The sequence below is a fragment of the Fukomys damarensis genome, unplaced genomic scaffold (assembly GCF_012274545.1).
Source record: "Fukomys damarensis isolate Sample0158 unplaced genomic scaffold, DMR_v1.0_HiC HiC_scaffold_38, whole genome shotgun sequence".
NCBI lineage: Eukaryota > Metazoa > Chordata > Mammalia > Rodentia > Bathyergidae > Fukomys > Fukomys damarensis.
This window is the reverse complement of record NW_022900950.1, coordinates 39,146,751-39,162,276: the sequence shown is the minus strand read 5'-3', so window position 1 is coordinate 39,162,276 and position 15,526 is coordinate 39,146,751. Positions and strand designations below refer to the sequence as shown.

At 34.2% G+C, this 15,526-nt stretch overlaps 1 protein-coding gene across 3 annotated transcripts in view; it reads right to left on the bottom strand.

Moving 5' to 3' along the window:
* Positions 1 to 15,526, bottom strand: part of Nbea (neurobeachin) — a 680,165-nt gene that overhangs the window by 116,944 nt on the left and 547,695 nt on the right. For all 3 annotated transcript variants that reach the window (XM_010623923.1, XM_010623924.1, XM_010623926.3), the window contains 2 exons: positions 5,885 to 6,002; positions 5,582 to 5,684 (listed from right to left, as the gene is read on the bottom strand). In XM_010623923.1, coding sequence (XP_010622225.1) covers positions 5,582 to 5,684; positions 5,885 to 6,002 — 221 coding nt within the window. The remainder of the gene's footprint in view (positions 1 to 5,581; positions 5,685 to 5,884; positions 6,003 to 15,526) is intronic.

Here is a 15,526-nt window from a genome sequence, read left to right as displayed (position 1 = left end):
ATATATATATATATTCCTTGTGTGGAGTTGCTACATGTAAATAACACACCTTAATTCCTTTTTGTATCCTCTTTGCTTCCCCCTCGCTCCATCTCTTGATTACCTTCACATTGAAAGATCTAACTCCCTACTTTTTATTATTTTTTATTTGCTCCTTGCTTATAATGGATTTCTCATTTAAGAGAAACCATAATTTTTAAACAATTTATAAAATCTACTCCCTGCTAATAAGCTAGGTAGGTATTTATTTAATTAGGTGCCTATCTGCAAACATTTGACTTCAATCTTCCATAACAATGGTGTCTGACACCGAACTTTTTATACCTACCTCCATGCACACAGTGTGTACACATGCACAGCCTATACTCACACAGTATATACTCCTCTATTTATTATAGGTAGTTAAGCTAGATAGAAATTAATATAGATTCCAAGAGGGACTGGGGTCTCAAATAAGTCAGCAGAAAAATAAAGACATCAGATTGTGGCTAGAGGTGCATCTAAAGAAGGCTAGACCTCAAAATAAAGTCACAGTGGCCAGACTTGCATACTTCCTGGGTTAAGCAGAATTTAAGACTATTTTGTAATTAGTATCACCCAGCCTATTAAATCCAGATATGCATCAGACACCTGGGTGGGAGACCAGAACACCTGGACCCATCCTTTCCCCAATTATTCCTGTTTTAAAATCATAGATAAGACAAGGTCAATAATGTCAGTCATATACTCTTGCTACAGGCCCCACTTCCCTACTGGATCAATATTAAATGGCTATACTACTAAATGGCTATACTTAAAATCTTATTGGTTGAGTACAGTTTGATCCATGTTGTATCTATGTTGTAACTTTTTATATAAATTACCCCGACAAAGAGCATCCATGGAAACTGACACTAGACCTTTCTTTCTCTTAACCTCCTTTGTGCTTTGGAACTCATTATTTGATTTGAGAGGACACAAACTTGTCACATCTGACATCTAGCAAGTTGAGAGTTATTTTTCTTCCTATATCATAACGATGACTGACACAAACAACCAAAAACTTTGAAAAACCATACAGGTCCAGAAGAAGGGACATCGAATGCTTTAAGAAATAAATCATAAAACTAAAAATTATGGTATTTTTCAGGTTCAAAGTATTATCTAAAAATAACAAAAGCTGGTATAGTTTGAAAAGTATGATAAGCTTCTAGGATTCTAAAATGAGCAATGAAGGTTTCCACACTTTCAAAATTAATGGCACATTTAGTACTGTATCTCAGTAATTTTTTCATGGTGCTCTTTGGCTAAGAGAAATATTTAATGGTTCTGTTTATTAAGTAGACTATGAAACTCAATAACTAGTTAATGTCTGCCATGGTTTAGATATGATTTATCTGTGTCCTCTAAAGATTCATGTGTTAGAAGCTTGGCTACCTGTATGGTAGTTTTGAAAGGTATCAGATCATGGGAGGACCGTTGGAGTAAAGGATTAATACTTCCCACAACACCAAGCGCATTAGTCCTCAAGAGAACAGGTTGCTACAATAATGTGAAGCCACTTGTCATGCTTGGTCCCTTCTACACCATTCCCTTTTCTTCTTCTCTGCCATGTTGTGGTGTAACCATGGAGTCCTTGCTGGAGATTGAACAGATGAAGCCACCTGATCTAGGACTTTGAGTCCCCCAAATCATGAACTGAATAAACCTAATTTCTTTGTAGAGACCCTAGTGTTAGGTATTCTGAGTATCAATACAAAACAGTCAGGCAATATTAAGCAGTTTAGTTACTATTTGAAAATACTCATAATTTCAAGAAAAATAATACTTGTCTTTCACTTAATCACACTTACTATTGGGATATGTGCAATTCTTGAGCTGTACAGTTTCTCAAACCCTTAAATCAAATCTGATACTACTACCTTCATCTGCCCTGCTTATTCTAGTTTTTTAAGGAACTCTGGTTTTTAAATCTTTTACCCAGCAACATAAATTTCACAAAGATGTCACTGAAAAGAATGACTGCTATATGATACTGAAACTTACAGGTAAAAAGTATTATGTATCATAATGAATTTAAAGCCATGAACTTTATAAATAGAGAATATATCCTTTGTAAATGAAGACTCTAATAAAGTATAAAATAAACTAATTGACTCAATAGAAAATACATTAACTAAAGTAATCAATACAAAGTCTAGATATAGACATGTGTGTGCCAGTAGTACATTTCTGTCATTGAGAAAAGATATTGTGCTTAGGATCAATGTTAGTTACTTGGATAAAGTACATGGAGTAGAAATTAACAATGTAGGAAAGATGAATGGATTATCTAAATCTAAAGTTTCCTATTTGTAAAACAAGATAAGAAGCCCACTGCTTTAGGATTACAGTTGTTTTAAGAATATTTTTAAACTAAAACACAAAGTATAGTTCCTGGACCATGGGAAGTATTGAGTTAAGAAAGGTATAAATATTAATTAATTAAAGAGACATTTATTAGACTATGCAAGCTTACTAGAAATAGTCCGTTCTAAACCTTTGCTCATTAAGCAAGGATCTGATTTGTAATGTGATCTGTCTCCTTGCCTAAGAATTGACTAAAATGATTTTGGAGACATTTATTTTGGTAATAAACCTGCATTTGAATTTGATAATGTTTTATTGTTTAAACTAGTATCTTAGTAGAGGTACAAGATCCCAACAATGAATGTAAATGTACCAATAAACTCAATTAAAGCTGAAAAAAAAATAAACTAGTATCTTAGGACTTTAGCTTGAGTTCCCTAGAGAAAAGTAAGTTCTGCTTAACTGACAAAACCCAGTGTCCAGAAAGAAAGCAAAGAATAACTCTCTAGACTTTTTTTTTTTTTGAACTCAAGATTTTGTGCTTGTGAAGCAGGAGGTGAAACCACTGAGCTAAATCACTGGCCCCTACTCTCCAGACTTTTGTTGTGGTTCTACCAAGATACTGAAGCTTTCTTTTGTAGGAGACAGGTATCATCTCTTCCCTTCCACAGTTGTCTAAATGCAGTAAGATTATATACATGCATACATGCATGCATTGCCTACCTATTTATTTATATCTATACCTATTTATATCGATGTGTATGTGTGTACATGCACATATATATATATATATATATTTGTATCTATAATTCATAAAGTACCTTTACTTTATTCTCTCACAAGACTTTCAAATGTCCTCACAAAGATATTATCCCTATTTTATCACAGATAAGAGTGTCATTCTTCTTGCCTAGTGTTATTCATTCTTTCAAGAAACATTTATTGAGTTCCCATTAAATACTAAGCTCTGTTATTGTCACTCAGTTTATAAGTGGCAGGTCCAAGCCTACATTCAATGCTCCCTCCTAACCTATTTTACTATTTTTAAGACTACATGTCTCAGGAAGTAAATAAAGATAGGATGGCTTTATGAAACAATGAAGGAGGAAAAACTAATGATCATTTATTTTGCTTCCAGTTTTTCTACCTACAGCGTCAATCTTCCAAAAGTCAAAAAGAGATTAAATGTGGTTAAAAGAGAATTGAGACTCATCACATGTAAGGAAGATAGCAAAAGAGCTACTGGTTGCTTTAAATGAATTCAGGTTTAGACAACTCCAAGAGCACTGCAGGAAATTACACAAGTCATCTAGAAACCCTTTTAGTGAACTTGAGGAATGATGGTCATTGAGTAATATGTGAGGAGGCAGGAGATTACTTCTAAAAAGGAAAAAGATCTATTAGTGAGTTCTTAATGATCATCCCTGGAAAAATTCTTGAATTGATGATTAAACAAATAGTTTGTAAGCACTTGGGAAGGGAAATAGTGACTACTATGAGTCAGCTTTGATTTAATAAGAACAAATCTTGCAAAACTAACCTCATTTTCTTTGACAGATTAAATGGTTTTCTTCTTTGACTTGTATTTTATATAACTACTTCATCATCTACTAATGTCTTAGTTTAATCTTATCATTCTACTAGCAGATACCCTGAGTATGTGCATACATGTCAGTGGATCACTCTTGCCCTGTAAACTTTAAGAGAATAGATAAGATGTAATACAAGGGAATTCCAGTTGAATAGCACTTAAAAAACACTTCTGCAATTAGGCATTGTGCTAGGTGCTGTAGATTAAAAGACAAATAAAACACAGTTCCTGTCTTTAAAAATGTCTGTAACCTATTTAGGAGAAGATAGGCAAAGATTAGTTTTCCTTTACACCTAGGTAGCACCCTGCAAATATCCTCGGGATGCAGTTCTTTATGTTTGACACTGCTGCTTGTCTACTCAAAGCAGATCTTTTTTTTTTCCCCTCAACAGAACCCCCCACCCTTTTTTTCCAGTTACGATGTGACAAAGAATGCAAGGCATATTTTCCATAAATTCTAGAAGATCACTGGGCTAGGCCGGCAAATTTAGTCCTCAATGTTTAAGAGGTGGCAAATTGACCCCATGCCAGCCAATTAAACTTATAAGATTGCTGGAGGTTGCTAAGAAAAATAATCTTTCCTACAACAGAAGCTTAAAGTGAAATCGTTTGTGTTTTTTTCATACTTTTATGTAATTATTTGAAGATGTGGTATCTAAAATAGTAGAGATTTTTTGAACATAGGCTAAGAGTACTTAAATCATTGAATTTCTGGACCAAAACTGCTACTACCTTGATAAATTTTATATTAAACACACACACACACACACACACACACACACACACACACAGAGAGAGAAAGAGAGAGAGAGAGAGAGCTAAAAAATCCCTACTTTAGTTAGGTATTCAGTTACCTGGAGCCAAAATTAGGTTAATTTATATGAGCAACACATAAATACTTGTACTTATATTAGTACCTTTAATAAAATAAGCTTTTCAAGATGATTCTTCCAAAACACTAAGATTAAAGATTTAGGTAATGTTTAAAACTACACAATTAATTACTATTAATCTCAGTAAACTCTAAGAGTTTTATTACTTTAATAAAGAAGCATTTATAGATAGTTTTTATAAAAACACAATTTAGGCCCTGGAGCACAGATGCATGCATACAGTCCCAGCTACTCAGGAGGCTCGGGTAGGAGGACTGCCAAAATTGATGCCAGCTTGGATAACTTGGCAAGACCCTGTCTCAAAATTTTAAAACATTGAAAAAGGGATAAGGATGTAACTTAGAGGTAGATTGCTTGCCTGACATATACAATGCCAGAGTTTAACCCCCAGTTCTGCAAGAAAAAAAGAAAATCCCTCCAAAACATAATTTATATGATATTACACAGCAATTAATCACAAACATCTTGAGGTGTTTGGTTTGTTTCTTCTAAGTTTATCAGGAAAAATGTCTTCATTTATTATTATATCTATGATATGAAACCAACTTTTTACTTACTCATTTAGATGTGTTAAAAATTCTACCTTAAACATATTTTCATTCTAAAAATAGCCATTTCATAACTTCTTTTCCCTACAAATAACCCACAAAGAAAGAAAATTCCTTGGACATTGAAATAATTATAATGGTGCAACCACATTTCCATTCTGTCATATGGAGATTGAAATATGTGAACAAACCATAGATAATGTGTAATATGATATAATTACCTGGCTTGTGGCAACCCATAGCTGGTCCCTACTCCAACGCGAGGCAAGCTATAAACGACTTTTTTTACTGTTGCTTGATCAGGGAAATTAAACATAACTGAGGCTGTGGTAAGAAGAAAGGAACAAGATTTAGAAAACTGCAGGAGAGCTAACCATCAGCTTAAGAAATCACTTAATTTTGTTTCAGTGATAGAATACCACAAAAATTTACAGTGGAAAAAACGAAGAGAGTATTCCAATATGTAAATGAATAGCATCCAAGTACAAGCACATTTTTCATTCAAGTTATGTAAGAGAACTTACTTCGGTTTGCCATAAATACTTCCAGAGCAGTATTTTGTAGAAGATAACGTCTTGAAAATACAGCTCGTATCTCACTGAACATCCATTTTCCATGAAGTCCCTCAGTGTATGCAAGAACCTAAAATAAACAGTTTAAATGGAAGTTACATTTAATAAAATTTGCAGTACTTTAGACAGTGCTGTATTAAATTCAGTATTCTGAGGATTTTCTTGATCATGATCTCTCTCAACATTGCCAGCCATTTTGATGCTATATATTTGTAAAATATAAGTGAATTTAAGTGAACTTAGTTGATTTATGAGGAAATGATGGAGTAGAAAATTTACATATTTACAGTAATCCTATGACTGAAAACAGAAAATGTTATTGTGTTCAAGTCTTGCGCATAATTAATTGGTCTTGGTGATCATCTATGACATATAATGGTTGACTAAAAAATGAAGTGGATATTTGAATTTAAAAACAATTTAGTACAGTAAAAGACACATTGCCATCAAGGCCCCTCAAAATGTTCCCCCTCTCTTTGAATACACTTATCCCATCATTGTTGATACCCTCTGAAGCAATACCTCTTTCACCAATGTCTTTGCAAGGCATAATAAAAGATATGGTGAATGCTGCTGCCAAGTGTTATCTAAGAAAAATGCAGGCTCATTGAAAAAAAAAATCTCAGCATGTCCTCATTTACCTTTTTCACTTATTTGGTACTGTGTAATTTAGGGTCTTCACCAAAGTCAAAATGACCATGAAAGGTAAACACTTTGAAGCAATTCAGGACATCAAGATAGCCGCCATGACAGTATAACTAAAGATTCTCATGAAAGAGGACTTCCAGAGCTGCTTCAGAAAACGGCGAAAGCAGTGGGATGAGTGTGTTGCAAGTTATGAGGAGCATATTGAGAGGGATCAATGACAAGGTATCTTTTACTATGATAATTAAAAAAATTTAAATACAAACCATACTTTTGATCATACTTCATATACTGTTGGTTCCTTCTAAAATTTCCCCCTTTCCCTTTCTTCCTTGTCTAATGGAAGTCCACTCATCCCTAAAAATTCCAAATAGTTACCCTAGACAGTGGAGATGGTAAATATTTTTAGGTTATTGCAAGTATTAAGCTTTGCCATTGTGACAGGAAAACAGCCACAGACAGTACATGAATAAGTAAACATGACTGTGTCCTAAAAAATACATTATTTATACAAAGAAGGATGAATTGCGAATGGGGTCAGAGTTTGGCTGACCCACTGTATAAGTCAATCATGACAACATTCCATGTTTTCCTAAATTCCCTTGCAATTTTAGGGACACGCTTGACTTGTGATTGGATAATAAGAACACCACGAAGGCAGGATATTTTAGAAAAATTTATTTTAGCTGATAAAATAAGTTACATATAGCTGGCAAACTTTCAACAGAGATGTGGTGACTAAAACTAAAGCAACAACTGGGTAACTGAAGAGGAAGGCCAAGGTCAGCAAGCATTCATATTTGTTACATGATATCGATCAATCCTGATTTGATTAAGCCACCGTTGGGAAGTCCGAAACAAACACAGTCATTCTTGATCGACTGACGCATATTACAATACAGAAATGTTTTTGTACTTGCAGAGGTATATTCTACTGCACTTACATTTGCTATGGTGGAATGCTAGTTATTGAGTTTATGTACATTGGATTTTTTAAAAAATTTGAATATAATTTATGAAGGTTCTTTTTATATTTCCTTTCTTTAGGAAATAAAGATAAAACAGAAAGTATGTAATCTTTTAGTTTTTTTTTTTTGTTGTTGTTGTTATTTTTGTTACTTTTATAAACTCCCTCTTCCAGCTGGGGATTTAGCTCAGTGGTGCCACCACCTGGCTTGCAAGTGGAAGGTCCTGAGTTCGATTCTCAGTACCAAAAAACAAAACAAAACTCACTTTCTACACTTTAATTCAGTTTTTGTCTTTCATTACATACAGGAAGGCTTTTGGAAACAGTCCAAAATCCTGAAACATTTTGGGGTCAGTTAGATTTCTATTAAATCTTGGCTCTACTATTTTTGCTAAGTATTGGGTCTTGGAAAAAGGAACCCACTTGATTTCTGTCTTCTGAAGAACAGTGATAACAAAATATATTACTGGTTAGTGTAGGCAGAGACAATTAATGTAAAGTATATAGCCCTAACAACGGATTTGTTCAGAAGTGAATATGCTCTTGTTGCACATCATGTGACTATTGGTGTGTCTAAAGGTAAATCTTTTTATACATTTCACAAAAGCATTCTAGTGATTTGCCACAATTTATACATTCTTAATTACTTACAATGCTTTCCAGATTTTAATTTCACAGATCAGTATAGTTTTCTAAAAAAGGAAGGAATACTAATACAAAATTGATAACTTCGTTTGTGTGTGTTAAGTAAGAAATACTTTAAAACAGTTTAAAACTATCTTAAACCATAACTATCATTGCACTCAAAACTGTTCAGGACATTTGAAAACCCAAACAGTTAAATGAGTAAAGGACAGATTTTCCCATGGAAGCTGTGTTGGCAGCCTTATACCTAAACTGGTATGTCAGGAAGATCTGTGTGTAAAGATATATCCCACATGTACACACATAGTCATATTTTTACTCATTTTTGTCTTTGTGGGAACTATGATATAATGAATCTTTGATTAGGCAGGTAGCACAAAGTACACAAGTTAGTTTGACTACTTTAAGTGCTCCGTGGGGCAAAAAACCCCAGCTTTGCCAATTACAAATTCATGATGTTTCAGGTTTACCTTAACCCTGAGCTACTTGCTCTGTGAAAATGAATCTGTAGGGCTGGGGATTTAGATTAGTGGTTTCACCACCTGCCTCAAAAGCACAAGGTTCTGATTTCAATCCCTGGTACCAATACAAAAAGAATCTGTGACCTTTAAGTACTTTTTATCTGCTACCTGGCATGATGATGAACTCTATCAGGAAAGGGTGCTGAAGAGACCATGCAGAAGGAAGAACTTTTCTTCCCTTCCTTATACTCACTTAGCAAGTCCTAGTCCAGGCCAGATACTGTGTGGCCCGATGCAAGGATTCAGAACACACACTAATGAGCAGTATTCTTAGTACTCCCCTTACCCCTGGGACAGCTCTGTAGTGGAGTGTCTCTGGTGAGACACTGCCTGTGTACAACTTCATCAAATCCACAGAAGGTGAATTTTTATAAAGTTCTAAAGGATATCACTCCATCAGTCTCCCTTACAGGCGAGAAAGAACCCAGTCCTTGGGTTCTCTGATAGCCTAGGGCATGTCTCCTTCTCTATGCTGTTCCTATATTCTTTAGGGTTAACTTTGTTTCTTTTATTTTTAAATTGAGTTTATTGGTACATTTTAGGTATACAGTACAGTTACAGTCATCATTGGGATTTTGTACCTTTACGTGACAGGTCTTGGTTCTCTTTTTTTTCCCCTTGTCCCTGCCCTCCCTTCACCCCCATCTCCCTTCCCTATTTACAAATACTTTATTTTCATTTTCTCTTTTTTTTTAACCCTCATTACCCTTCCCCTATCCATCCCACCTTCTCTACACCTTTAGCTCCTTTCTTCCCATTTCACAATGTCAGTAATCTTATTAGGATCTTCTGTATTATTATAGTTTTTCACACCAGAGAAACTATCTGGTATTTGCACATGTGTGACTTATGTATTTCACTTAGGAGTATATCCTCAATATGTATCTATTTTCCTATGAATGGCTCTAATTTCTCATTCTTTGTGGCTGAGTAATATTCCATTTTATAGAAAAACCTTATCTGCTTTATCTAGTTTCCAGCTGATGGGAAAATGGGCTGTTTCCGAGTTTTAGCTATTACAAACTGTGCCGCTATAAACACGGGTGTGTATACATCACTGTGATATGATTCTTTTAGTTCTTTTGGAAAGATACCCAGCAGAGGGATGGCTGGGTCAAATGGAACCTCTAGTCCCAGCTCTTTGAGGTATCTCCATATTGATTTCTATAGTGGTTGCACCAGTCTGCACTCCCACCAACAATGGAGAAGGGTTCCTTTCTCCCCACGATTAACTTTGTTTCTTAGTAGCCATTCTTCAAAATCCCAGTCTCCTGTCATAATTTACATTATAATTATTTACATTACACTATTCTGTTTAAATTACTGTGTGGTTTCTTCGTACCAATTGGGTCCAGATTGACCTTGAAGCTAAATGGCAAGGTAACAGTGAGATTAGAGAAAGACTACTGGGCAAGTATGTAAAGGATAAAGCCCATAATGATCAGATAGGATACTACTTCAGGCAAGTGATGAAGAGTTTAATCAATTTGTATACATTTTAGAAATGTGAAGGAATATCATTTATAGTTGATCAAATGCTGAGTTTATGGCATCTTCCTATAAAAATGTGGGTATCACGCCCAGATCTGAAATACGAATTGATACTATAAAATTTCTGTTTTATTTATACCTTTACTGGTTGCATAATGTTCTGTAAGTTTTAGGACTTCTATCATAACTTCCTAAATTTGTTTTCCATATAGTCTGAGATATTTTCCTAAATCATTTAAGTACTTTCATCTATGCTTGAGGGTTTGGTCTTCTTCGTTAAGTCAACTTTTCCATATCATCTGGTTTTGCGCCTGCCTGTTTCTCCAAATTATTTAATATATGATGAAATCTAATTAACAAATACTAACTACCTATTCACTCTCATTTTCTGAAAATTGAATGAACATAATTTTATTATATTACATAGGTCATAAATAAGAATATTAAAGCATCTCAAATGCAAATCTTATGAACTTTGTGATTTTCCTAAGAGATCACTGAACTTTTTAAAATTGTCTGCATGATATCCAAAAGACATGAAGTGAGAAATTGTTCATGCTAGTCCTATGCCCTGAGGTCTGCCACATTCACCTGTTAGCAGAAGCACGCAGGGAACAATATAAAACAAATGCAGCGGAACTCCCTTGTAAACCTCCTACCTAAATGTGTGCTTAACACATATTATCTGGTGATCATGTTGAAGGAAATAGGGCTGTCGTGTACTCAAGTGTATCAGACATGCATAATGCTGTCAAAAACATGTATATGGCTGTCAAATCTATTTCATTTTTTTTTTCCTTTTGAGGCAGCTAATATTGTGCCACCGAAGAAGTACTTGTCTAGTCATGGCTTCACTGATTGCAAATCATCTTAACACATATATTAGAACAATCATTACAAATACTTTTTATTTGAATATAAAAACCTAAATTTTTTCAAGTTATAATTTCTGTTAAAAACTGATGAAAATGTTACAGAAAGCTGGTTATGCCCTTTTGGTGCTTATGAGGTATTCACATTTAATTGACACTTGCAGCTTCAACAGTTTAATTAAAGGGCTTGTAATATAACATAATGTTAAATTGTCTCATTATTTTGACAATTCCATATAAATTATCAATAGCTCTGGATTATAGTAAATATATTTAAACTAGAATACTTCAAAAATTTCGGGTTTACATTCACATATGATTCTCTACACTCTTCATATCTGGGAGTTGAATATGCAGGATTCCAAGCCCTACAGAGACACTAAACCACAAAGTGGAGGAAACCAGCATTCCAAAATGACCACTGGAACACTATCTCCAACTGATCGCAGCTGGTGTAGCACATGGGGCAAGGGTGTAGGGTGTGGATGTGGAACTCCCTTGCTCTCACATGGCTTGGTGATGCTATTTCCCCACAAAAAGAATGGAAAAAATACAAAATAGTAGGTTCTTTCCCACCTACTTTTTCACATCACCAATTTCTCACTAAAAATAAAAAAAGTGTATCTCCCTATAGTGTACTGACAGGGTAAAAGTTCTGCTGAAGTGGTAGGACTCGCAAACAAGAGATGATTCAAAGCATTAATGAAGGTGTTAGAAGTATCTGCCCCAACAACTGGATTAAAAGAAGCACCCTTTTAACAGTGCTTTACTTTCACAGAAGAGAAGTTGGGTCTAATTGGGCTGTCAATTGAGAAATAATTAAAAATAATTTTGAGGATAGATCACTAGGTGATATTTAGCATAGATATTGTAAGGAGTATAAAATATTGAATAACACTGCTATGATTAAAACCAGAAACTTCAATTTATGTATGTGAATAAGATTTTCAACACAACTATAAAAAAAGTTAGGAGTACCTCCAATATTGCTGTATTTTTCTAGCAAAAAGTAATATTTAGTGTGAATATACTAGCCATTTCTAAATTTATGAGCTGGGTTGGTGGCCCACACCCATAATCCCAGCCCTCAGAATTTTTAGGAAGATCTAAGATCAAGGCCAGCCTGATTAAATACACAACAAAATCCTGTCTCTCGCAAATTTCAGGTGTTCAACATATTGAAGGCATATGGTTTTATAAAATGCTTTTATAAGGTTGAAAATTTTCAAAAGTTATGAGTACAACTGACATAGAACACTCTTGCAGGATAAAAAAATCTTCAAATATCTCACAGAAAGCTTTAGGTTAGCCTTTTATCCAACTAATAATGAATATAATAATAAAAATAAAATTGTCAAGGGTAGGTACTATAATCAGTAATAATGATGTGGACTAAATATTGACCAATAAATCAAATCTTTTCATAAAATTTACATGGAAAAGAATTAATCTTGATAAAAATAATTTGGTAATATAAAATTGAAAATGGTAAAAGTAAGAAATTATTTAACGGTGATGTAGGTAAAATTATCTAGACATTAAGGAGGCAAAATTAAAGTGTCTATAAAATGCATTCTCAAAAAAATGAAACAATGTTGCTTTAATTCTCAGTTTAAATGTAAATATGGCCATCACTGGTATAACAGCACAAGAATAGATAAGAGAGGAATCAACCTACTAATTGAAAACTTTTTACTTAATAATACTGTATTTTCTTCTTACTTATCAATTTTGTATCTGTGTACCTATACCCTAGACTTCAGGCCTCCCTAAGGTCTTCTTCTTTTACTAGTTTTGAGGCCTCAGAAAGCTGAGTTCTGATTGTTTAGTTTCCATATTGTAGAAGAGGAAAAATAGTGCCCACTCTTATAGGGCAGTTGTGGGACTGAATGAGGTAATTATTTTTATTTTTATTTTTGTTTTTGATTTTTTGAGACAGAGTCTTACTATGTAATTCAGACTGCTCTGGAACTCATTGTGTAGCCCCGGTCTTGAACTCACAGAAATCCTCCTGCCTCAGCCTCCCAAGTGCTGGGATTACAGGTGTGCACCACCACACCCGGCAAGGTAATTATTTTTAAACACACACACACAAGAAATGTTTAACAAATGTTAACATGTTATTGTAATTACTTTCTACCTTTTTGTGTTCACGCATAGAGACACACATGCTACATTTCTGTCTAGGTCTAAACTTCATAAATTATATCACCAGGAAATATAGAGAAAATTGATCTATATATATAAAATCTTTCACTGAACTGTCACAACTATTTTTTCTTGTTTTAGAACTTATCTGAAATCATATTACCAATCTCTACAAAATCTAAGTATTTAGGGCATCAACTACCTGTCTTGTTAGTAGTGATAATTTTAAGGTTTCTTTCTGTTTTATAAACAGCTTATAATTAGATCAACATTTTTCTGTCAAGCTTATTGATTTTTTTCAGTTCAACAGACTTTTCCATTTTTCAGACTTAACCATTTTTATTTTATTTTTTCAGTTGTTTTCATTTAACAGCTATCTATGGATTGACAACCATGAGTCAACGGTGAACAGGCGATGATGAGTTTTTGACCTATGAGAGTTCAGACTGGTAAAGAATCACAAATACTGAGCAAACACAGGGAAATAAAGAATAGGGTCCCAAGCAGTAGAAATAACATGCATGTAAATGAGGTGCTGTGGGCAATGGGTCCAGGCTGTCTGAACAGCACTGAGGAGGAGAGAAGCAAAAGTAAAATCAGAATAATAAAGGGTGGGTCGAAAGCCAGGCCAAGAGGCTACATTCTGGAACTCCTGGTGGAGTCTGGACTTTGGTTGAGAATAATGGAGAGCTACTACAAGATTTTAAATGAAGAAGTGGGATGATTACATTTGCATTTTAGAAATTACTGCGGTGGTTACATTGTAGAGACCATTTTGACTGGAAAAAAAGTGATGCTCTTCCAATTATCTGTGTATAATGGTATGTTATAATTGTGAACTAATTTAAATCAGTATTATTTGTACCTCTTTAATAGTATCATACTGGGGCATGTATTTTATTACCTCCTTTCTCTAAAAATGCTAGATTTCACTAGGGTATGGGTAGAGTTGAGGTGGTATTCTATTTATGTGTTTCTTACGAGACTTTCACGTAGAAGCAATTCAATCAAGTTTGTTAAGTGAAATGTTTAAAATTTAATTTACAAACAGACTGGCTTGCAGCTGGAGTCCTCTGTGCCTACTTCATCTTCAAATACATACTTTCCAAATTATGGTAACTCTCATAATGAAAAAATGATATTGGCAGGTTGCTTTATTTTTGTTCTACTTGTGAATGTCCCCATGTGTCTTTGGCTGTGTTTCCTCATTTTCTCAAGTTTGGCACATTCTAAAGTGTTATGTTTTTCCCTCTGCTGTTATTTTTTAAAATGTATATATTAAAGGGATAGGGATGGGAGAGACCACACTATTGCAAAGATAACTAGCAGGTTAACTTCTTTCTCTTTCATAATTTGGCATTGTTGCAGTTTTTAAACTATGTGTGTATGTCTTCTATCTTTAAACTTATTCTCTTCCATTTCAAGTTATTTGGTGTTCTGAAGAGGGTTTTCTTTGAACCATTTAGTCACAAGCTCTGATCTTTTAATATTATAAATTGCCAGCAAAATTATATTGTATTTTTGAAAATATTTCATATTACCTCAACTTAATAAAGGCTATCATGAAAAACCAACAGCCAACATCATATTAAATGGCCAAAAACTGAAAACCTTCATGTTAAAATCAGGAACAAGACAACGATGCCCACTATCACCACTCCTCTTTGATATAGTTCTGGAAACATTAGCCACAGCAATTAGACAAGAGAAATAAATTAAAGCAATAAAGATAGGAAACAAAGAAGTTAAACTGTCATTATTTGTTGATGATATGATACTCTACATTGAAGACCCAAAAAACTCCACCAAAACACTTCTAGACTTAATTGACAGATTCAGTAGAGTAGCTGGATACAAGGTGAACACCCCAAAATCAATAGCCTTCTTATATACAAATAACAGACTCACTGAGAGAGAAATAAGGGAAAACATTCCTTTTACAATAGCATCCAAAAAAATGAAGTATCTAGGAATCATTCTAACAAAAGAAGCAAAAGATCTCTACACTGAAAACTATAGCACTCTGAAAAAAGAAATTGAAGAGGATATTTAAAAATGGAAAGATATCCCCTGATCCTGGGTAGGAAAGAATCAACATAGTGAAAATGGCCATACTACCAAAACTGCTATACAGATTCAATGCACTACCAATTGAAATTCCAACACTATATTTCACAGAATTAGAAAAAAGGATCCAAAAATTCATTTGGAACCATAAGAGACCTAGAATAGCAAAAGCCATCCTAGGCAACAGACACATGGCAGCAGGTATAACAATTCTCAATTTGAAACTATACTAAAAAGC